At 38.6% G+C, this 25,513-nt stretch overlaps 2 protein-coding genes across 2 annotated transcripts; both read left to right on the top strand.

Annotated features, from left to right (window-relative positions):
• Positions 1 to 866: 866 nt before the first annotated feature.
• LOC117208135 lies at positions 867 to 5,025 on the top strand. The gene is made up of 3 exons (XM_033449024.1): positions 867 to 1,019; positions 3,216 to 3,382; positions 4,238 to 5,025. Exons 1-3 carry the CDS (start codon positions 947 to 949, stop codon positions 4,505 to 4,507), a joined length of 510 nt encoding a protein of 169 aa, XP_033304915.1. The 5' UTR covers positions 867 to 946; the 3' UTR covers positions 4,508 to 5,025.
• Positions 5,026 to 9,096: 4,071 nt separating this feature from the next.
• LOC117208095 (A disintegrin and metalloproteinase with thrombospondin motifs 18-like) lies at positions 9,097 to 25,275 on the top strand. Its single transcript, XM_033448954.1, has 15 exons — positions 9,097 to 10,046; positions 12,970 to 13,245; positions 14,359 to 14,483; positions 14,899 to 14,991; positions 15,688 to 15,923; positions 17,057 to 17,209; positions 17,279 to 17,392; positions 17,471 to 17,603; positions 18,321 to 18,490; positions 18,835 to 19,138; positions 20,878 to 21,010; positions 21,707 to 21,972; positions 22,300 to 22,565; positions 22,755 to 23,010; positions 23,632 to 25,275. The coding sequence occupies exons 1-15, from the start codon at positions 9,485 to 9,487 to the stop codon at positions 23,944 to 23,946; spliced, it is 3,402 nt and encodes a 1,133-aa protein (XP_033304845.1). The 5' UTR covers positions 9,097 to 9,484; the 3' UTR covers positions 23,947 to 25,275.
• Positions 25,276 to 25,513: the final 238 nt, after the last annotated feature.

Raw genomic sequence — 25,513 nt, 5'->3', positions numbered from 1 at the left:
TAAGATACCTATCCATACTATGTACTATCTTTTTTGGCCAAATATTCGCAACGACTATCTTCTATCTTCTACATATGCACTTTCAGAGTGATTTCAAATTCTACCAATGCGACCAGAATAGTCGTGTCTCGTTACAAAACGAACAAAATTCCGAAAGTCTCGTGTAACGGACACACCGCGAGTGTATAGGAGGCGTTTGTGCGTTCTTTAAAACAGAATAACTTCTTAAAAATTGGGTCAATCTGTTTCCTTCTTCTTTTTTTTTTTTTTTTCGACGAGTTAGAAGAATTGGGAAGATCAACAATAGGTGACGCGTAAAGAAATATCGAAAGAAGTACAATTAGTCGGAATCGCGAGGAAGAAAGTAAAGGTAGCTTTTTACAACTTTTTTTAGCTGCACCTGTAACGAACATTCGAACAACACATTTCGAAGATTTCTTCTAACTCGTCGAGCAAAATTCGAATCGTTCGGTCCACGGTTCGAGACGAGTTATTTCGTTCCAAAGAACGCACGAAACGAAAGATGTTTTTACGGCGAGTGTCGGACTATTTTCGCTGTCGAGCCATTGTAAGTCGAATTTTAGTTGCGATGTCGACAAATCATTGATTCAGTGACGGTGAATTTTCTTTTTCCTGGATGTGACGCGGATGCGCAGAAACTTTGACGTCAAAGGTTCCCGCTGAACGAACAGGACCTTCCGGCTGTCATGGATATTGATTTTCCTTGGGCTTCGAGGTTTCTAGAGCAGCTGTGCGTACCACCCATCCAGCGCAGACTCCGGCTATTCTCAATATGGCTGTCTATTGTGCCCAAATCCACTCGTTTCGCGTTGCAACGCGCTCGCGGCGATACACCAGGATGCGATCAATGCGCCAGGAACATCAGCCGATCGCGATTTAAACAGCCGAATTTATTTTCGAATCTGACGCGCTGTACGTTATCAACATGGCCGATACATGTGCCGCTGTCACGTGCTTCCTGATCGTCGCGTCCATCTCCATCGTCGTAAGCGTCAATGGTAAGCCTCGCATTTTACTCGCTTTGTCTGGCCGCTCGAACCTTCGCCTCTTTAATTCGACGCGTTTCTCACACGTTTCGCCACCAGTCAAATTATATTTCTGTGAAATTCGCCGATACGCGTTGCCCATCTTCGGTGTTTGCCAGAGAAGAAAACGTCGATCGTTACGCCTCGTTCGTCACGCTGATTTTCACGTCGATACGATCGGAATACCAAAGTTGATCGTCTCGACAGTGTGTTGACCAGTTAGTTAGTCGTTGCGACTAATGCGACTAAAATGCGTTAGAAAGAATAGAACAGCTACTTCGTTCACGCTGTATTATGGTTTTTCCATAATAATTATTTAGATTTCCGTTCGTCCGTTCGTTTTACCTAGTCCTGGCTTCCAAATAGTAGAAACGTCTTCAAATTTACGAATATGTTTTAGTTTTCACTAAAATTGTAGTTTAAACAGCAAAATTGCAAGTGCTTTTCACGGGTGACGAGTTTTCAAGACGGAAGATAATTTGCCAGGATAAACAACGGCGGTATTTCGTCTCTGAGAATTTTTAATTTGAGGAATTCTTCTTTCAACAAAGATTGTTTCTGTAATGGAAGATGGAAGTTTCTCTTTCTTTCTTTCTTTCTCGAGGTTTCTTTCAGTTACATGGCCCTGCTTGTTTTACGAGCAAGTTGCGTTTTAGGAGCGTGTTTCGTTGAGAGAGTTTTCACTAGATGTCTGAAGGAACGATGTTTCGTCTATTTATAGCGAAGATGTTCCTCTACATATAGACTGCATACAGAGGAAAGTGCACCTGTTGAAGCCTTCGCTCGTACGTCTTAGCCATTTGTGTTACGAATCGTGTAAACAACGATCATTGTACACGGTACATTCAATCGACTTTTCTTTCGTCATAAGCTTCGCGATGAATTAGCATTTCGAGTCTGCCTTTTTTATTTACAGTCTTGCCTATATTTCTACGAATTATTACAAACTATCGCATACATATTTTACTTCTCTACGGATAAAATAAATAATTCGTACTAAATACATCTATTTGTCTTTTTTTTTTAACAGCAAGAATATTACAATCGATTCTCACGGAGAATTTTTAACATCAGATCGTCCCGAAAGTGTCTTTCGTCCTATAAGGAAATAATAGATGCACAACACTTTTTGTTTTAAATTATTTTATTGAATTACGTTTAATCCACTTTATTCTATTGGAACCAGATATGAAATAAAACAGCGCAATATACGTAGAATTTTTAACTTCGTGAAATACACATAGAATATTTTGTGCATATCGAATCTGTAGTCTTGCGTAGATCCAATCGTCGTATAGATGCAAACGTAGTCGTATACCGTCTGTTTAAGTCTTCGGAGATGATCCAATCTGTTAAGAAGCTGAAAGTCCAGGGGATTGGTACGATTGGTCAAGCGTGCGTGCAAGCGTTTTTCCGAACTTGGAAATATCTTCTATAACTGTATAGGTATTGTTAAGTACCTGTGTATGATTTCGTTGATTACCTGTCAAAGGTAGTCCGGATAAGCATTAATAACGCCTTAAATCGAAATCGTCGAATGCTCTCGGAATACGTTTAATTGAAATAAATCGAAATAAATTTTTCGTAATTTCCAGATACGTTTACGATATTTTGCTTGCCAAGTGTTACCGTGGGTCGTATCACAAGGACAGCAGAAAAATTTGGCAAAATATCGTTAGAAACGCTATTCGACCGAAAAAGGAATTTACATAGGCAGGAAAAAGCTAAACGTCCGAAGAATTCCGTTGTAAATAAGAAACCTAAACCGATGTTTCGCCTTATTAGACGATTTCCTCGACGATATCCCTTTCCGCTATCTTCCTAGCGACCTCGTCAACGAACGCGACTAAATTTCATCTCGCGCATATTGTCGATGTATCTGTTAAATGTCAAGACCAGTATCCATTTACTTTTACAAAAATGTACAAAAATCTGACACGTTTGTTTGAAAAAAGAAAAAAAGGAAAAAGTAGAAGAATTAACGAAACATTAACATCGACAAAGAGTAAGAAATTTCTAAAAAATAAAAGACAAAACAGAAGACGACGATTTGCCCAACGTCTTACGTCCGATTACTAGCTCGATTTTAATAATCTTTAGAAATCTAGGATAAATCACGATTTCTATTAATTAACACGTATTTGTCGGTTGATTGTGTTCGATGATCAGGGCAACTGTCAACTACGAAACATCGAACTCAGGCGGCATCGGAACGAATAAACGATTTATGGTGTCATCAGTGTGATACGATGGAAGATGGAGAGAGATGCGCCAATCTGACCGGAAACTTCAGCACTTTCGGGCACAAGTGCACTGGTGACAAAAGGACCTGTATGGTAATGACAAATGACAACAGCGATTCAAACGCTTGTTGATTATACACAGGGCGCGCACGTGTTTCAACAGATGTTTGATATTTTGCTTCGGTCGCGTGCTTTTAAAGCAAACAGAACGTAGCAAACAGCTACTAGCTAGAAGCGATATTAGTTATCGTGAACGCGAGAGCGAGAGAAGACCGTTCAAGATAGAGCCACAGTTTCATTTCGTACGTAACGCAATTTTAGTGTTTGGAAATGTTCAATATAGTCGATTGATTCAGTTTCATAATAATCGCGTTCTTTATTGAAATTGTTTCCGCTTCGTAGAAACATATATGTACATGGTGTACACATTTGAGAGAATATACAAATGCAATTTTTTATTTGTTCTTCTTATTTATTGATAATCAACGATGATATTGGATATGGTATAATCGTACAGTTTGCACATACACGGTAAAAATTTGACGAAACCTGTAATCGCTATTAGTCGACCGAATAAACATTGAACGAGTCGTATTCTCTGGAAATGATACGAGATAATCCGGAAAATATTACCGTGACATTTCTTGCGTTTGAAAATTGATATTCCCTTGACTAAAAATACGTTACGTTCACGCTCGCTCGTGTTCGTTACAAGTTCCAATGTGAAATGTCATACGGAGTATAACAAGCGATTGTTGCAAATATTCGGATTAATTTTAGTATTTACGCACACGTACAATTCTTTCTCGTCTTTTCTTTTTAGTTCTCTTTCTTCTCTTTTCGCGCCATAGTATCAAGTTGCGATCTGCTATCACATGTCGTACAACGAACACTGTGAAAGTTTAAAATCCGCAAATATTCCTTTCACGTTTGCTTCTCTCTCTTCAGGTAAAGCGATTTTCTTACACTACCAGCACGGAAGATTCAACGTCCAGTCCACAAACTTGGTCGGTGGAGAGAAAGTGTACTAACAAATGCGACTCCGGGTGTATAGTGGTCGGTGAACGAACGAAACTCTCCGCTTGCACCACTTGCTGCGAGCAATCGTTTTGCAATATCGGTACCGGTGCTGCGAACGACCTGACGATAAAAGGGATCGATCTGTTTCTAGCCTTAGTATTACAAATTACATTAACAATTATCATGTATCCGTCCTGACATTGCAGAAATAACACTCGATCGTGAATCATTTTAGTCGCCGATCAGAATAATTGGTTCCATTAACGCGTTTATACATACGTTGTAACATACACTGTAATATTACACCACAACACGATACGCAAGATTTTATCGCATTGCCAATGAAAATGCTGTTCTCATTTTGTAAATGTGTACATGGAGTTTCATTCGTTATGCGTTTCATAATAATATTACGATAAATATTGATTAATAAGTCAATAAAATTACGACGAAAATCGATAATACGAAGCTCAGAAATAAGAAAATAATAACGATGTTCTCGTTCTACTGTCGATAAATCAAAGAACAATTGATAATATAAAAAGGGGATGTTCTTGAGAATACGATGCTCATAATTCTCATAAATCTACGAGAATGAAATTTAAAACACTGCTAAGTTATTACTCGATCGTTCAACGAACCGATGTAATTTAAATTGTAAATTTTAGAAAAATTGTTATAGCAATACACTACCAATAAATTGTACAAAGAAACAAGCTTTTCTAAAAAAAAAAGAAAAAAGAACTGATTAATCTCGATATAATAATAAATACTTTTTATCGATTTCCATTTTTCCATTATCCTTTACTTCATTCCCAAGGATGTTGATAAGAAACATATTAGGTTGTTCCAAAAGTCTCTGTCTGTATTATAAAAAAATAATAGATGCGCAACATTTTTTCTTTTATATTATTTTATTGAATTTTCTATGATCCGTTTTCTACTAATAGAACAAAATTGTAATACATAATGTAAAACAAAAAATGATGTGCATCTATCACTTTCTTATAAAACGAAAGAAACTTCTGGGAAAACCTAATACAATGGGAATTTTCTCGCGGACACGACATTGGAAAATTGTACACAACTTTTATTTAAATTCCTTCGTACGATCTTTGTACGATATTCTTTTATTAATTATATCTTGACTCTCTTTTTATTTTACTTTAATTTTTAATTTTAACTCCGATTGATTTCCAATTATTTTGATTATTTTGCAGGAAGCGAACAATTTTAACGATCGGCATATTTTTCGATACTCGTGAACAAGAGTGTACAGCCCGGACGTTTTCGCACATGCACATTTCTCTCAAACGCACAAACATCCGCATTCCGCTTACAATACTAAAATTTCGCTGGAAACAGGGAAACGTGAGATCAGGTATCTACTAAATCGCTTAAACTATATAACTTATACCAGCGCGTTTACAGCTGTAACCAATTAACGTAGTTAGCCTGTAGCCTAAATGAAAGCATTCAGTTTATACTCGTGCATTCTGTTCTTCCAACAGCATCCTGGAAATCTGCGTGTTATCGTTTTCGTAGAAGTCAAGAGAAGTCAAGAGAGCTTCGGTTGAACGTCGATCCGACCTCGCCAAACGCAAGATCGCAAAGTTCTTAAATTTCTGCAAGGTTCTAACGGAATTTAGGGTCTTGTTCCAATGGAAAACACACGTTTCTTTCTACGAATCAGTCTGAATTAAATTTCCACAACCGTGAATAAAGGAATATGATTTATCGTGCGATGGCGTATCGTGTAATGAAAACTAAGAGAGAAAATGAAATTTTTTTTTTTTCGTAGAAGACGAGAGACGACGTCGCCTTGTTAAGAGGAAATAAAACCATTCTAAGAAAGAATAACGATCGTCGTTAAGCGTAATGTAATTTCTTTCTGAAGAGACATACTAATCTATCGCCCACACGCGATGCCTCGATGCTAAGCATCTCTCATTTTGCATCTCGTTCGTTGCCATTCGTCTCGTCGTGTGAAACGTAAATAAGAAATATTTTTTGTTCCAAGAAGCAATTATTCAAACAACGATTTATCAATGGATAAGAGAATCACAAATGTCTTTCTCTTCTTTTTTACTCTTACTTATCTGAAATTCTTTATCTCCTAATTTCGATTAACCATTTTACAAAACGTAGGCTGTTGTCCGTTTTACGTTTAACTGTTATGAAATTTTACAGTCCATTTACGCAATCTTGCAAGTAAAGTACATTTTGCCAAGAGTAATCAAGCGGCTGTCTACTTTTGAACAATACTGTACCCGAGAGCTACTTACAGTGGCTACAAAAAGTATTTCTATATTATTTCTACTATTGTGTTTATCCCAGCATGCTAATCGATTATATTAATCGAAAGTATACTAATTGTCCTCTGTCTGCAAAAACCTTACCTTTACTGACATTTACACGCTGGCTCGTTTAGGATCGTGCGATTTCTGTTTACGTTCTCTCGTGTTTTAAAAAGTGTGCTCAAAAATTCTTGAATACTCTTGCAAGTTCCTAGAATATCCTCCAATAATTTTCACATCGATATACATGTGAATCTTTTTAAACGAAGCAGAATCTAAGCAAAAATATGGATAAAGTGGAAAATTACTTAAAGCACTGGTCGAAAACCACCCACTATGCAGATGGACAGATAAATTTCGCGTCGCTCGATAGTATTATACTACTACAACTACGACTACAATACAAACTATCGACACTAGTTGAAAGTGAAATGTAGCGCCTGATGAAAAAAAAATACTTGTGCGATTTGAGAAGATAGAGATTAGCATTAGGTTGTCGCAAAAGTTTCTTTCGTTTTGTAAGGAAATAACAAATGTACATTTCTTGTATCATATTATGTTATTGAATTATGTACGATCTATTTCGCAGTAATAGAATCCAGTTTATTTTATTCATACAGAATTCAATAATAATAATAAAATACAAAATGTTGCGCATTCGTTATTTCCTTATAAGACGAGAAAGAAGCTTTTGGGACAACCTAATGCGTATAAGTACCTTTTCACAGCCACTGTATAACATTCTAAAAGATACTGATGATATATCGGATATTGTTAGCTGTAGCTGCACAGCCACCGCGCACCGAGCATCGCAAATATCAAAAGCCCTGAAGAAAATTCGAAGAATAAATCGGCGCGAGAAAGCTGTAATTTTATAAAACTGAATTATAATCGACGAGACGAGTAAACGCGTAACAGGTGTCGTAGAATAGAAAAAGGTTTGTGTAATAGGCAAAAGAACGTTTAATGTAAATTTTACTTAGAATTCATATACGTAAGTAGATATGACTTTTCTGCCAGTCACTGTGCATTATCTGACATAATTTATCTCTCGTACTTATTCTTTCATCCAGGCAAAGGAAGCTGTCGGAACAGATTTAATTCCCGTTCATTAGATTCATCGCCTTACCGAATATGATATTCTCGAGTTCGCGGTTCAAGGGAAAGCGAAGAATTCTGGTGGGGGCGAGTGCAACGTTCAAGATGAAATCCTCGGCCCTTGTTAAATCGTCTCGGTCGGGGTCGAACAATGCGTTCGCCGGCATCCTCGTTTCTCGGTGATTGCACATAAAGCTGCCATTATTAGAACTTCAGTGGGCGGTAAGCGCTGGTGCTTTTTCCAGTCTCGCGTTCGCGCTTACTCTTACGCACAATTCGCCGCTGCACTCGCGTGCGTTTCCAGCCGCGTTCTTCCGTCCATGTGGCTGCCAGTCGTAGCACGAAGCTCGTTCGTCGCGTTTACTCCACTTTTTCCATCGAAAGGTTTCGTCCGGAATATCGCGTACGACTGCACGTCCAATTAATTATCGTATTTTACTTTCGCCGATGGTGCATCGTTTTCATGGGGAACGTTTAAATTTCCACGTGGTGCCACGTGGTGGAAAAATTGGCCGCCGGTTGCTGCACGACGCTCCTTCGTCGCGTTTACTCCACCTCTTCGGCGAAACGTTCCATCCGGAACGTCGCGATCGACACGAGATCGAAATTAATTATATTCTACTTTCCGCCATGGTGGATCGTTCCTGCGCGAAAGAAAATTAAATTCCTATGGCACGTGGTGAATAAATTGGCCGCCAGTCGCTGCACGACGCCCCTTCGTCGCGTCTACTCCGCTTTCTCGTCGAAACGTTCTGTCCGGGATATCGCGATCGACCCAAGATCCGATCGATCGTCTCATCTTTCCGTCCTTTTCGCGAAAGTCCTTCGAATTTCTGTAACGCGCGCGTGGAAAATATTGGCGCGAATCTTCCAGTTAGTGAGAGAATCTTTGGCTCGAATTTGATGATTCGTTCGCGTGGGAATCGCACGGCGAGGCGTGCGATTGTCGCGATCGCTCTTATCGCTCGCTCCACTTACGTTCCGCTTCGTTCTACCGACTACTAGTTTGCTGCATTCCCGGTTACTTTACTGCTGGTGAATCGTTAATCGACGCGAGTTACCGCGTCGACGAGTTTGTTACGATACGCAAGTACAGTGGAAAAAGGAGTTTAGCGAAACAGTTTCGCGAAGCTTAACGGTTGGACGAATCGAAAGGGATCGAAAGGAATTGGAAGTCGTTCTAAGAATTCTGTCCGAAGACAGCTTTGAGAACGCGAACGACGATTGAAAAAAGAAGAAATTGAAAGACGTCGAAGGAAATCGAGAAACGCTCGAATTCAACGAGGCAGTTTCGTACGCCTAGAGACGACGATCGAAGGAAATTGAAAAAGATTCTGATATAAATACGTGGAGCAAGTATTCACGGTTAATCTTCGCGATAAAGCACTACCTACCAAACCATCGTATTCTATGATTTCATTTTATCTCTGGCATACCGTAGAATCGTTCCCTTCTCCATTATACGATCGATTAAACAACACCCTGTGTATTAAAAGCAACGATTCACCTTCGCGTTACTTGCACGCGAGCTACGTGATAAAGCGCGAGACATTGAAAATGTTAGATCGCGAGAGTATCGTCGCATCCGCGTCTATATGACACGGTGTTTCGAGCGCGTTACGAACCGGCGAATTCGAAACGGCGAAACGAAATGAGAATATCGGGTCTACGAACTAGCTCCTTTCGTCGCGATAACTACGTCTGCGAGTGAACGAGCATGCCTGGCGAGTTTCGGGCAGCCAGAAAATCCTATTGAAATTTCGATCAAAGCGCGCGAGACATGACGCAATCGAAACTTCCCAGTTTTCTGCTCGCCACGTGGCTGCTCGGCACGATCGCTACTAAGTCGCGAATGAGCGACTTTCTGCAAAGTTTGCAGGAGTACGAGATCGTTTACCCTCGAGTGATCCCGAATGCGAGCGCGCGGAACAGAAGATCGACCCAAGAAGACCGAGAAACTTGGCGCGAGTATCTCCGCCGAGAGCCGGTGTTCCTCGAGATCAGCAACTGGACCTTAAGGACCGTGGCCAACGATCGATTGATATTGTCGTCGAATTTCACCGTGAATTGGGTGCGCCAGGGTAAAACCAAGTCCGAGCGACGTAACGCCAAAGCGAACTGCGATCTTCGACAAGGCAGCTTGGAAGGAGACGCGAGTTCCTTCGTCGTCGTGACGATATGCGAAGAGGAAGTGTACGCTTTGATGTCGATCGGTCAGAGATCGTTCTTCGTTCAGCCACTGACGAATGGCCAGCATGTGATGTTTCAGCCGAAAAACGAAAGGTGGCGGTCGATCAGGGATGATTCGAGCTTCGTGTCTGTGAATCCGGAAAATCCTGCAGGTGAGAAGGATCGTTATCGCGATGGCTTTTCATCTTTCGTCGTTGGGCGATTGGATGTAGGTGGTTGGTCGATCGATTTACCGACTACCTTGCCGATTATGTTATAAGCTTCTTACTTTGCGATCCGTCGTTAATTGGTTCTTCTATTCTAAACTTGACTCTGATCGTGATACTGTAAGAACTGATAGCGTCGATGTGATAATACCATATATAGAGTGTGACGGTAATCGTAGTACAAACGAATATATATATATTTATGCGTGTAAAAATTACAAATGCATACAGGGTGTGACAAATTTAAACCGTCAAACACGGAGGGCTTAATCTGCAGGCGAAAAGAAGAAAAAGAGATAATCGTTTACAGAGCGAACGTCCATTAGCTGATTTCAATTTGAGATATATATCGCCAAAGTCAAAGTCAGTTCGAACAAACGTTTCCCGTACCCGTTACCGTTGTTCGGCTCTGCCTTCAGTGACATTCTACGGAAGACTTTGCTTCAATTTACGTTACGATTACGCTTCATTCTGGCATGGACGAACGTCTCGGACGTTGGTGTCCGTACATTTATATATGCCGACCTAACGCATTTCGGATAATCATTCTCAACTCGTACAGGGAAGAAAAATCAGCGAGGCTACCGTGAATTAAATTCACGTATCGAATAACAGGATGGATACGACTCGTACGAAGCTTTGCGTCGTCGTAGGTCGTTCGAGGTAGGGAAAGCTTTAGCCGTGATATCGAGAAAAGCGAAACCGCTCGATCATCGAAATCATCGCTGTCGTCGAGACAGAAATTTCTGCGTATATCGCGGAAACTAAAGCAGAGCGACGGTAAAGCGTATTACGGGAAAAAATTGTTCGGAATATTGGCCTTGGCAAACGTATTTGAAAGCCGTTGAATACCACGAGATCGTCCGCTTTGTAAATATTTACCGAAAAATATGTGGCACGATGCTGATCGATAAACGCGTTTTTCCACAGTTACGAACAAATATCGTATGTATGAAAGAAGTAACGACGAATTTTCCATTCCACGGCACGCGACAATCCACCGTATTATCGGCGTTTCGTCAGAGTTTCAAGAACTGCGTTTTCTTTTCTGTATTTACGGTTTCGCAACTGCAAAACGGAAGGTTTGTTCTGGAGATGCGAGTTCGCGTGAACAACTAGCGCAACGAGTAAAAACACGCGGTTCTTGGAACTCGATCGAATTGTTGGGAACTGCGTGTACGAGATCGTATTAATTGCATGGTCGATCGATGTCAGGCTTCTATCCGAACACACGGACGATGTTCTCCAACGACCAATCAAAGATACTAGGTAATCATTTTTTATTGTATTATTGTTGTAGCTATTAACGACACGGGCTTGTTGCCGCATGATAAAAAACATGCAACTGCGCTGACACGATAATACAGCGAACCTTTGCATGCTGCGATGGAAAACGCGTCGTTGTCTGTTAATATTCGTTCGTAACTCTGTAAAGAAAGGTAACTCTCGTCCGTTGACGAACATTATGTAAAGTTCTTCTTTCTTCTTCTTGTCTGTAAATCAATCCCTTACAATTTGGCGGTTTAAATTTGGGACACCCCGTATATACAGGATGCAACCGAACAACGTCTGAAAGCGAGAACAACGCGAATCCCTGTGGAAAAACGAAGTGAAAGTATAGGATAAAACGTTTTCATTTTCCACTTAGGTTCGCGGAAAATCGAGTCTGAAAATTTATCAAGTATACTCGAACTGTAACTTAATATCGGTTCGAACAATAAATTTATTTAATTATATAATTAATTTATTGCAAAGGAAATACAATCTGAATGTCGATATCAAATGGAAAGAAATTTTGCTAAATCGAAAATACATCGTAGCGTATCGTTTCCATGACTCGTCGTTTACAGATTAAAACGAATACGAGAAGCTAAATATCTGCGCTTATTAGTCAATTTTTACGGAAAGTTTCGTACGATGCGCGGATAAATTCTAATTTGATAAATTGTTGGAAACGCGGAAAATTGAATGCAATAGAATTACGCGGCACGGTCTACACGGTTGCAACTTTATGACCCACTTGGATCAAGTTGCAATGAAATTTATTGCATATATCGGAAATTCGAGGCACGTAACTGGCAGTTTATAAACAAATTATTTGTTTTCTTAATTAAATTCGCCGCGTGGAAAGCTGTGAAACGTCTTTGTATCGAAATCGAAGAATCTGACGTCGCGATCGCGATGAATCGAAGAATGCGACGTAAACGTGCGAAATATGGTTGAGAAACGATAGAAAATTCCAAGTATTACGCTGTATTTCTCGTTCGATTTGAATCGAAATTTTAATGAGAAACAGCGCCGATTGGTATTTAAAAGTAAAACGGTTACGAGTAACGATACGGGTTTTGTTAAAAGCAATCGGTCTATTTACTTCGCCGTTTAAACGAGTTTGTTTGACGTTACTTTGATCAATTTTCATTGACACTTTTATAGATAGCATTCTTTTTTACGGATGGAAAGCTGGCTGCTTTACGATACCGTGGAATATTTGTCTGAAATGTCCGTCGTAAAATTGCATTTTCGCGGGGAAAGGAAAACAATGGAATTTTTTTTACAAAAGTGCGATACTTTAATTACCGTAAAATTTCATTTTCCCCACTGGGAAATTCAATTTGCTATTAAAGCGTAACACGTTTAATCACCGGTGGTGTAAATTCAACGAACCAACGACTCGAACTTGTCACAATTTTGCGACACCGTATGTTGTCGATACGTTGCAGTATCGTGGTATTTGCGATTTCGGAAATTTTGCAACTATTTTTTCCATTTTATCCGTAACGAGATCAGCGACGAGTCTTGAGAAATATGCCGTAGCTGGAGGGAAGATAAAACAGGCAAACGTGGTAAAACGTTGATAATTCGGTTACAGGGAAATCGAATAAATTTGAAGTTAGAGAAAGTAAGAGAAAGTCGAAACGAAGGAAACGCGATTCCTTAAGCCACGATGTTCAGGGATTTTATAATCTTTCCGGTGACGTCTTCGACGTGGAATACCCAGAAGCTGAGAAATTGATTCTGTACGATGAAAAAGACGATGTCCCCACAGAATACAACGATACGATAGTGGAAGAATTATCGATCGACGTAAATCCCGAGGAAATTGGATACTTTTCTGGTCCTAAATGGCAAAGGAACAGATTATCAAGTAAGGCAAATATTTTTTCAAATGCTATTCTTGTGCTATCGTTGCTTTTCTACTTACCACCTGTAATATAGCGGCTAATAAATTAACGAAATATCGAATATTACTGAAAGAAAGAAATTAAACTGATATTCCAATCTATCCTGTACGAAAGTAATAATAACAGCTTACGATATAAGAGTAGCTTATTTTACAATTAGCTTTACAATTATTCTCCCTGTTGCGTTCCACTCTCGCTTAATCTTCCACACGTCCATCTATATTTCGCTATTTATCATTTATTTTATTATTCCCTGTCTGTTACATATGCGTACAGGGTGGTTGGTAACTGGTGATACAGGAGAAAAAAGAAGTCGAAAATATAGAATAAAAATTTTTCGTTCGAGGCTTCGTTTTCGAGAAAATCGACTTTGAATTTTCGCTCGGTACGCGCGCACTTTATCGCGTCTCGTTATAACGGATCTCACTGTAGATCGTTGTCTCGATTGACGTTATTTTTTTAATGTTTAACATTTTTAAATTGTTAAATTTTTATCCTATATTTTCGACTTCTTTTTTCGCGTAGAATCACCCCCTTTCCGCTTGTACCACCAGTTACCAACCACCCTGTATAATTATCCATTGCACGAATCTTTGTCTATCTTGCCTAGTTTACTGTAAAAAAATAGAGAAATAGAACAATTTACCAAAATTTGTAAAGAACTTTAACGAAATTTGCAGGATGAAATTCACCGTGATATCGAATTGATATTTTTGAAATTGTACTTTTGAAATAATTATTCTTAATTATAATTATACTTTTAATACTTGAATATAAATAAACGTATAATATATATAATATATATAAACTTTATATAATATATCTTTATATTTTTATATAATATATAAATATAAATAAATTTTTCTATAAATATAAATTTAAATTTAAATATAAATATAAAAATAAATTTAAATATAAATTTAAAAATAAATATAAATATAAATTTTTTATAAATATAAATAATTTTTTTAATACTTACAAATAATTATACTTTTAATAATCATGCGTTTAAGCTATCAACGAGTCGAATAGATTTTCTAATTTCGCCGGAAATAAGTCGATTAGTACTTTTCTAGAGAAAAGACCAGCAGCTAGAGATTCGCCGCCACGATGGCTAGAGCTTGGAATAGCTGCTGATTATTCCGTGGTAGATTTTCATGGAATTCGAGTACAGCAATATATCTTGGCTCTTTTAAACATCGTAAGTAATACCAAACGTAATTCTGCTACTATACTTAGATATAGAATACCTTCTCGTACATACGTACGCAAGCAACTGGAAAACATCGAGCAAAGTTACGCGTATCTTTGTATTTTTAAGGTACGCTACTTGCTTTCAAACATCTCGATCGTGTACTCGGATGGAAGCTCTGTATCTTCTGTTTACAATGTTCAAAGCTTACACGTATTTTCGAAAAAGTTTAGCGAATAATTTATCCTAATGGAATTTTGTAATCGATTAATTTCACCGATTCAGTGAGTGATTTTCCAATAAAAAAATAGGAAAATTATATAAGATGCGTCGTATTTACGAGAGTTTTGAATAATAATTTATTTGTAAGAGTGCAAATACCGTTTTAACGCCTGTTACATTTTCGTACGTATTTTAATCCTAGGTGAGTGCAATTTACATGGACCCATCGCTCGAATCCAACATGATTCTAGTGATCGTACGAATGATTTTATACGCGGAAAAACGAGACGGTATGGTAAGCGATTTCCATTAAATTGAATCATTTCGATAAAATAGTAACTATCTGAGATACGCATATGCCAGTGTCAATTGCTTTATTTTCTACTTATCTGTACAGTATAGTATCTAAATTATATAGGTCAAAATATCTGCGCATGACGTTTTAGGTCGATAAAATGCGACGAGTTCCATTTCGTTAAATCGGACAACCGCGAACGATCCCTTGGAAACAAATTTCCAAATAAACAATCTTCACGAATTATCGACAAACATCGCATTTACCGTGTATCCAAAATATCTGTGTAATCGGCTATTAAACCTTTTTCGACTCTTAAGAATCTGAATTTAACGTTACAGACCTACGATAATACCATAGCGACGTATCACTATACGACACTTGCAATTCTTTTTTCTTTTTTCTTTTTCTGCTATTCTTCTCTCGTATCGAATCCACCCTGTTGTCAACTTTATCGAACGTTTCGATTGAAAAAGTTACGCTGCCGCGAACTTTCAACATTTTTCAGCAACATTAAAATACTAATAGCGTCACGAGTTACATTTGATTACTATCAACAACACGATTACTTGCATATGTATTTATTATCTTTGACAAATATTTGTATATAATATATAATACGTGATATAATGATAGATATAATATATTCGTAATATTTGCTAGTTTTTATGAAAAAAATATTAAACGTTGTCGTAGGTCCGCCGTGGCGATGCCAGACGATCTCTCGAGAACGTGAACAAATGGAACAGAAAGATGCTGTCCTCGAAGGACGTAAATCACGATGTTGCTGTATGGTTGACGCGGTTAGATATAGGAGGTCCTTCCGGTTACGCACCTGTGTCAGGAGTATGCGATCCCGCGAGATCGTGCGCGTTAAATCGAGACGAAGGCTTGACCAGCGCCTTTATCATCGCTCACGAAGTAGCACACATGTGAGTGTGCCACATGTTGGGATATCGTTGGCAAAGTGAAATATTTACAACTGGCCTGAGTATTTATGCAGAGACCGCGTACCGCGCGTATTTATGCAAATACGTATTTTTACGAGGATAATTTCAAAAATGAAATCTGGGTAGAAAAACCTATTATCTTAACCGAATATTACAACGAGTACTGTACCTTGAATCTGCCATAGATTTTTGCGTATTATGTGCGTTCTTGCAGCTTTGCAATTCCTATCTGTTTGTAACATAAATTTCTTCTAGATCCTCTTGTTTTGTTTTTACTTTTAATTTATCTTTTCAGACAAAAACGATACTGTATTTATATATTTATATTTAGCATTAGCACATTCTTATTGCGATTATACTTATTCGCTACACAGAGGATGTAGAAAAATTGTAGTAAACTCACGGTATAGAGGAGTTCGATACCTCCGGATCGACGGAGATCAGTTAAATAAAGACCTTGACCCTGTTTCTCAACATCAAATTTCTTTTTATCGCATCGTACGGTACTCGTGGCGAGTGTTGACTTTGCGAAAGAAACCGTGGCTCGCAACTCGACCGTCCTCGTAGGAAATAATATTACAAGGTTCCATTAGCTGTCGCATAAATGCCATACACGACATGCTCGTATTTTTCGCATTCAAATCGAAAGTAAATGGCGCGATACGAATGACGAAATGGAAAATTAAAGGAACCAAAGAGAAAGAAGCATCCAACTTTGCAATCTCGAAATATTAGAAAATCGCTTACCGTATGAGAAAACCTTCCCAGAGCGAGGAGGTTTCCATGTTACTAGTTTTTCTTCTTTCTTGTTTCTTTCGCAAATGAACGCGCGGAGAACGTACGAGAGCGAAGAACGCGTTTCTTTCGAACAGAATCGCGTTTCTTCGCGCGTTGGTCGATGTAACCTACGTTGTTCCACGTAAGAAACGTACAAAGTTGATCGTGCGAAGAAGAAAGAAGCGATCGAATACGAGATAACGAGGACAACGAACGCTTTGTGACGGTTTTTTTCGCGCAAAACTACCAAGAGAGTCGCTCTTGCGTGATCCCCGACAAACGCCAACAAGATTATTTCTTTGTCCGCTTCGACAACGACACAAACGTGTTTCCCGTAGTCTAGGTTTGACTCACGACGGGGACGAAACGACCGGAAACGCGTGCAAGGAAGAGGGATCTCGAGGAAGCGTAATGGCACCGATGGTCGCTGCCACGTTCCATCATTTTTATTGGTCCGCGTGCTCAAAAAAGGAGTTCCATCGTAGAGTGAGGTAAGGATGCTCGCTCTACGCAAGAATATCCTTCTTAGAATTACATACTCCTAAAATAGGTACTTGCAGACGGTGGTCCTGTTTGTCGAACAAGCCGAAGCACGATGGCCTCTCCCAACTGAGAGACACCATTCGCGAGACGTTCACGATGGACGAGCAGTGTCGCATGGAATTCGGCGAAGGGTACGTTTCATACGCGAATTATCGTTGCTCGTTTCTATCCGATCATCGTTTCGATAACGAGTTTTCCATCGAATTCAGCTACGAGCACTGCAAGACCTTCGATGTGGCAGAACCGTGTTCTCGTCTGTGGTGCGGTAACAGTAACGTGTCCGAAAGCTGCAAGACTAAGAAGGGACCGCCTCTGGAGGGCACATTATGCGGTGACTCGAAGGTAAATCGACAGCAGGTAGTTTAGCTTAGTTACTAATAATTACGTGTATACGTTTTACATTTATAAAAAAGATTTGCAGACGAGAAGACGCACAGGATGCCGAAATAACAATAAATAATAATGGAACTGTTAAGGTAAAGAAAGGATTCGCAAATACAAATCGTTTACTTTATTTCACACACAACAGCTATACAATATATCTTACACTCTGAAGACCTCGACAACCTTCTTACACGCACGCTTGTTCTCGACCGACTCTTCCACATTCTTCTAACATCTGGCGACAGTCTTTTGTCTCGACTAAGACCTGGACGCTCCCTAACGCTTACACACACACATTCACGTGTACGGTGTAAATGTATAATCTACCCAACAGGAACAATTGTTTATCTAGAGTCCACTTTTTAAGTCGTATTCGTAGAGATACGATATCTGCGGTCTACCGATGAATGACGAGTATAATGAAAACGAAATGAACGATTAGCACGGTTTAATCAACGCGTTTATAACTGTCGCATTAATCAAAAATATCTGTCGCGATGGATCCTTCGTTGCACCTCTCACTGCGGACGCGTTAAAGAGTTATCTCGCAAGGAAACAATTTTTTTAATTAATTACGATAATTAGTAGGGAATAAGTAACGTACCATGGTAGACACGATTAGTATTCTATCATGTATCAATGCACGTTATATACAGTACAGTCTAAATATTTCAGTGGTGTATAAACGGTCGATGTCAGTCGACGAATAGAAAGAGCTTCGATTTTGGTATAATACTAAATAAACCGAGAGACGGAGGTTGGAGCGCTTGGAGCGGCTGGGAGAAATGTTCGAGGACTTGCGGAGTAGGAGTGCAGTGTCGAACGCGAAAATGCAATAAACCTTTGTTAGTATTCGGATTACCTAATATAGCGACGCTTGTAATTCAAGTTCTCTCGAATCGTTTCAAAATTCAGTAGCAAATGAGAAACACGTTAATTATTCGTTAATTCCCTGACGAATAATCGCTCGTTTTCTTAACAATGGATGTGCGATGGATGTGAATGGTACGCTACAAACGGAATCTTTACAAAAATGATTAAAATTCGATTCGAAGAAAAATTGAAACTCAAGATAAAACGACGGCGAGAATGTCTCGGTATTTTATCGGAGCGAAGGGAAGAATTTTGAAACGAATATTGTAGAAAACGTTCGTGTCTCGACTATTGAAGGCAGCTTTCTTGTTCAAAGGCCTGCTTACGGCGGGAAATATTGTTCAGGTGCCAGCGATGATTGCAGACTTTGCGACCTACCGAAGTGTTTAACTCCCGTCGACCTCAGAGCTCAACAGTGCACCAAACTCGGTAATATTTTATATCTGGAAAGAGTTCGATCCAACAACGACGTGACCTGGCTGCCGTACGTGTCCGATCAGGAGAATTTGAGATGTCGATTGATCTGCAAAAGCAAAGAGACAGGCGAGATATTTCACACCAGGAAGCATTTGATCGATGGCACGCCATGCTCCTACGGATCCACGAATATATGTATACAGGTAAAGTGAAACGTTCCATAACAAGATCGAAAGTACGGTAAAACTCAATTTGTCGGAACTCGTCGGAGTACAAACAGTTTACGTACAGTTACTCGAATATTCGGACACGGTATTTTATCTCTGTATCTGTTGCTTCCATTTGAATACGAATCGTTCATCGTCAGATTTCTTTGCGCGTTTCTTCTCCCTTCTCTGCTAAATCTACCATTTATTTGATCGCAGATTTTCAACGACGAATACGGTCTGCTCCTTTCTGCTTTATAGAGGATCGCAATTATCATTACCTATAACAATCGTACAACGATTAATAGCAGATATCACACGACGTATTAACGCTAATAACCAGTCAATTTCACGAGAGCTTTTCTCCACGACGAATGACAAATTGTCCTTTGTCAGACCTATGATATCCTCCCCTTTTTTCCTATCGCTTCGATCGTACAAGGTAACAGTTCGAATTAACAGCATCTCCTTGCGCTTCCCATACGCGTATCATTCATAACGCATTGCGCGTTATTCTTCAAACTTGTACGTTAGAGGAGTCGCGCATGTTTGTAATATCTTCACATGGACGAACGTACTTGAGAATAATCCGCTGCTGTCAAAACTGTCGATAAAGATACAAAGTAATTTTTCCAGCGACGGAATGGCACGCTCTATCGCAGAAACTAAGCTGTATCAAGGAGTTTAAGTATATCCTGCGATGTTGAAGGTTCGTGCTTCGAAAATGTTTGTAATACGTAGACGCGAAGTGTGCTTCCACGAAGCAAGGATCAGCTCGGCATGCTCGGTATTTCAATTATGTAAATCCTCGTATCCTTCGACATATTCAAACACACAGATCGTCAAAACGCATCAGGAATTATACTCGCGTAGCAGCAACGCGATTTGCTGAAAACCAGGCGAGAAATTCAACGATCGACTATTAATATTTATGGTCTATATGGGTATTAACGTTCGCATTTCCCATGAGTTTCACGACGACTATTTTAACTTTGAGGGAATAAAAATCTACCTTCGATGCTACCGCCTTGATTGGAACGAGCCTTTATCCGGTGAAACGATGGCTTCGAGAAACACGACCTTTGGTATTTAACAACCATCGTCTCAATGCGCATACGACTTTCTCGTTCGATGTATCCAGCAGTCCGAAAAGTTTCCTTCGTTTTACAAGGAAATAACGTTCGTCGTTTTATATTATTCTATCCAACTATGTACGATCCACTTTGTAGCGATGCGACAAATATGCATACGTAATTCATACGTATCGATTCCATACAATATTCACGTTGGATACGTAACTCGATAAACCAATACGAAAGAAGAAATTGTAAAACGAAAGAAACTTTCCGCACAACATGATACGCACAGTCGAATCACATCTGCGCTACTTGGCACTCGATTTCGGCGAAAGATCCGGAATAGACTTAACACGACGGTATATTTTCCCTTTTCTACCGGCTCGACCATTTCAGTCGTCCAAATCGAATCTTCGAACGAATGAATTTTATTCCGATCGATATTTACCTGTGGCAAGCGTCCGTGAAAAATGATAAATAACGAGAAATGTTCGTACATATCGAAGAAGAAACTGCACTTGCAGAAAAGACGCGAACACGTTTCTCTCTCTGTCTCTCTGCGACTTCGACGAAAGAGAAAACCGTTCCTGGATCGACTCGCGTGTCCAAGTTCCTCCTTGTTCTAATTGTTACTGATGAAAAATGAAATTTCTTCGGCAGGGTGAGTGCCATCGGATGGGATGCGACCGTGTGTTAGGGTCGAAGAAAGCGTTGGACACGTGTGGAGTGTGCGATGGTGACAATTCGAGCTGCGAGAATATCGTCAACAAGTTTCAGCGGAAGCTTCGACGAGGTCAGTCCAGTCACCGTTCAAATTGAGTTGTTGCAAGTGGCGATGAAGTTTCCGTCAAAGTCGGACAGTCGAGCAAGCGGAGAGGGACGCGACGTCCTTAATTAGTTTAACAGGAGAGGAACGACGAGAGCGGAGCGATTAGTTGCTAGTTCAATTCGCCCGGAGCAACGAAACTCCTGCGCGTCTTCGTTTTTGATTTAAATCCTCTGACGCGCAACAGCGAGACGAGTCGATTAATCGCCAAGCAAACTCTATATCAACTTATCGCGTATATTTATCAGCGTTTAGTTATTGTTTCGACGTGCTACACAATGATCCTTGGAGTACGAATTTCAACGACAGCTTTTGATATTCGTTCGGTTCACGAGGAAACGTTTTTAAGTAAAAGTCAAACGCGTTAGGAACGTGGTCTTTTCGTTTAGGGAAATCCGATCGAATGGAAAAGTAGAAATTTACTTTGAAACGCAAGACTCGTTAACGCACGAGAAACGATACGCGATCGTTCACAATTGTAAAATTGCTTCTCGAACGTTGTTGAAAAATAATATCTACAAATCCGTTTAATATCCGCGAACGGTATAAAAAGATTGTTACGGGGCAGGATAGTTCTCTGTCGATTCTACGATCAATAATTTGTTCGTTATTACATCTTTTTATTATTAAGATTAATCCTTATCCGCTTCGTGATTCTTTCAGAGGTGACACGCGTCGCTGTGATACCACGCGACGCTCACAATTTGAACATGAACATCTCGATGGCTGGCTCTCGACTTTTCCAATCGGATGATTTAACGATCGTGATAGGAGACGGTAGGAGAAGACGCAACGTGCAGGAGAATCTAGCTTCTCGTAAACGAGATTTAACGATCGTACAAGGTGCTGCTTTTCGCGTTCAGAGACGCGGTAATAACACGTATTTTATACAGGCAGATGGTACTGCGTTCGAAGATGTCGTGGTTTTGGTAAGAGATAAACCTTTGATATTTTATTCTCACGAATCAAACTTTCTTTACCGATTACCATAATACAGAGGAAAAGTAAAATATCCAAAATCCTTAATGTAATCCTCAATGATATTCATATCGCGAGAGATAGATCTCTATGCAATGTTATAATATGATATAGAGCATGAAAAGAAATTACATAATTTCTAGACAAACAAAGATATGAAATAGTTTACCTGACAAATCCACGATCCATAATTACGATATATTGGATTATTCGATTCGTATGTGAACGTACGTTGATTCCTCGGGCTTTAACGATATCGACGATTTTGCTTCTTGCAGGTGGTGGTGCCGAGAAACGTACTACAACGAGGAATCTCGACCTCAGTTTCGTTGGAATATTCCCTAAATCGCGATGAGAGGAATGCAAAGGATAGATACGTATGGCTATTCGGAGGTTGGAGCTTCTGTTCGGTCAGCTGTGGCGGTGGTACGCGTCAGAAGATGATAGTCTGCAAAGACGAGGAAACCGGAAGAATAGTGTCGCGAAGAAAATGTCCACTGACAACCAAACCGATTCAAGAGATAGAGAAGTGCAACGTCTTTAGGTATCACGTTTATACAGTTTGTAGATTAGGGTTGTACGTTCGTGGAGGAACAAGAAAAAGATCAGCTTCGTATTTATTTATATCGGCACTTTTGTTATTTTATTAACGCTAACGCGCGTTTCCATGCTTGTCATACGTATGATACGTGCGGGCAAAAAGTTGACCAGCAATTTGTCTGATTTATTACAGTTGTACTTTCAAGTGGCTACCAGGTCCGTGGGAAGCGTGTTCAACTACGTGTGGAAGGTTTGGTATGCAATTACGACAACTTTACTGCGTTCGTTCGGGGTTTAATGGTACAGAGGTAAATAGAAACAACGAATTGGAAGTGTATCGAACGATGGTACAGCCATCGATATGCGAAACCAGCCCTATGCCTATCAGCAGCAGAGAATGCAACAGGATACCGTGTCCTGGACATTGGATATTTACGAATTGGTCCTCGGTGAGAAATTACAGTCTGATATCTACTTTCAAGGTAGATAGTATTAAGAGGATGTTGAAAGAAATAGGATGCAACAGTCGTAGAGCTTATAGCGCTAAACAGGAACAATCAGGAAATGGTTCATTGACATAGAAATTAAAATCAATTCCTCGTGAACATTTGTTAATATGTTTAAAGTAAACTAAAGTTAATTCGTTCAAAGTAAAGAAGGGATACAAAGCTCAACCTGCGATTGAAAAAGTATGCAGAATATTTAAAGATACAAAAACAAAATGATAGATGAAACAATATACTAAGTTTCACATTTTGTAGATTATATGTATTTACAGAAATATATTTACAGTGAAGAGAGTATAAAAAGTAGAAGCTCGATAGATAATTGTTTTACTTAGCAAGTGTTACAGACGGCTGTTGTACTTTGGATATTTTGTATATTTTCTCGTATCGCGCGAATCTTCAGCATTTTGGCAATTTTTAATTTTCTGTATGAGCGTAGAAATCCGCAGTGTGCTAATAACGCGCTATAGCGGCCAATTATAGCGAAGGATGAAAAGAAAAGAATTTATTTTAGAATATTTGAAATTTCGAACGATCTTCGAACATCGTATTTTCTTTTTACAGTGCTCGAAGAACAACGGAAAGGATATACAGTCGCGAATAGGCCGTTGCATTCCTCCGGAAAACGAATCGTTTTACAGGTGCGACGGGCCAACCGTAAAGACGGAAATACGTTCTTGTACGGAGCACGTGACCAGGGCCATCGAATTTCCATCCCGTTGCTGGAGAGACAAGAATCGATTTTGCTCTATACCAAGTTTGAAACGTTACTGCGACGTGCCGGCATTTAAGCGAAAATGCTGCCGCTCTTGTGAAAGGAACGAAACCTTGGATCTGTCCAACTCTTTCGATCGGAAGCACCGTATACTGCAAACTTAAATTGCATTTAAAAAGTTCGAAATGAAACGTTTGACACGTTTATTGCTATTTGTGATAAATTGAATTCGTAGAAAGTCGTAATAAACGAAGCAACGAAAATTGGCATTGAAAGCTATTAAAAACATAGAACAAATTGTATTTATACCGTGTAAAATTTCTAACAAATTTCTAAGAAACTTTATATTTGTGTTGTGTTACATCCGTTAGCGTATCATAAGAATCGTAAATATGAAACCATCTTTCCTTTAATTAAATTTTCGATTCTGTACTTCTCGTACTTACTTCGACAGAAAAATGATTACTATTACTGTCAGAAAAGAAATAGAAATAGGATCAGTATGTTCTAGATACTAGAATATGTCGATATATGTATTATTTTTATGATATATTTTATATTATATATTTAAAGATAATTTATTTTTATTTTAAAGTATAAAGGATTTGACAAAACTGCTGATTACGGATAAATTTTGGCCGCTACAATTCAATATCTTTAAAAGACTAAGATATGAATTCTTTAGGAAAATACAAAGTGTTAATGAATCCTGTAGCTAATAATTCTGCCATTAAACGTTACGTTAAACGTTAAATATCATCCTTCCCCTCCTAATGCAGTAAAAATTGTGGTATACATAAAATTGTATCACATACATATGTACTATAATTATAAAAACCAAAATTTAATTTTTGAAAAGATGGTTTTATACCTTCGATAATTATTGTATTTCGATACATATCTTTAGGAGATTATATCTTGTGTAATCTTCTATTAGGATATTAATATTTATTTATTATATATATCTTGTAGAATATATAAACAGTGATGTGAGAAAAATATTCACGAAAATTTGTTTAGTATTTATCTATAATCGTTTATTTAATAATTTAGCTTAATGTATTATCTAAAATAATATAGCTCCTTAAAAAATTTGCAGTTTGAAAATGTGAACAATGTAAATTCTCGTTGCTTAAGTTATTAATTTTAAGTTATTAATATGTTTGAACTTCAATTCTCAATAAATGTCAGAAATATCACAAAATGATATATACAGTTAAAAATGATAATTCGAGTTATGTGGAAAAAAAAATTTTAATAAAAAATCAAAATTGGTAATACACTCGTAAAAATGAAACATATACACATATATGTGTATTAACGCTGTACGTCCCGAAGGTACTAAAACGTGAGGATTTTCGTAGGTAATTTTATGACACACTGAATAAACAGGTCGTAGCATTAAATAAAACAATTTCATACTTAATATTTAATAAACATTTCATATGTAATAAACTTTTAGAGTTGCAGTAAAAGATGTGTTATGTACTCCGTATACAAGTCATTCGTATTAATAAATTCTGATTTCATGGTTAAATTATTATAAAATATTATTCTGAATGTAGAAAATACAAATTATACAATATAAAAACTCTAAAACTATGTATGTGCATGTTTTATATTACATCAACTCAATTTTATTTTGAGTACTCCCTGAACAAAGAAATTTTTTACATGTGAATTATATATGTATATATATTCAAATAATTTATTAACTTTCGTGTAAAAAAT

Source organism: Bombus bifarius, unplaced genomic scaffold (genome assembly GCF_011952205.1).
Source record: "Bombus bifarius isolate JDL3187 unplaced genomic scaffold, Bbif_JDL3187 scf7180000008056, whole genome shotgun sequence".
Taxonomy (NCBI): domain Eukaryota; kingdom Metazoa; phylum Arthropoda; class Insecta; order Hymenoptera; family Apidae; genus Bombus; species Bombus bifarius.
Note: the sequence above shows the minus strand (reverse complement) of the source record. Positions and strands in the feature narration are given on the sequence as shown.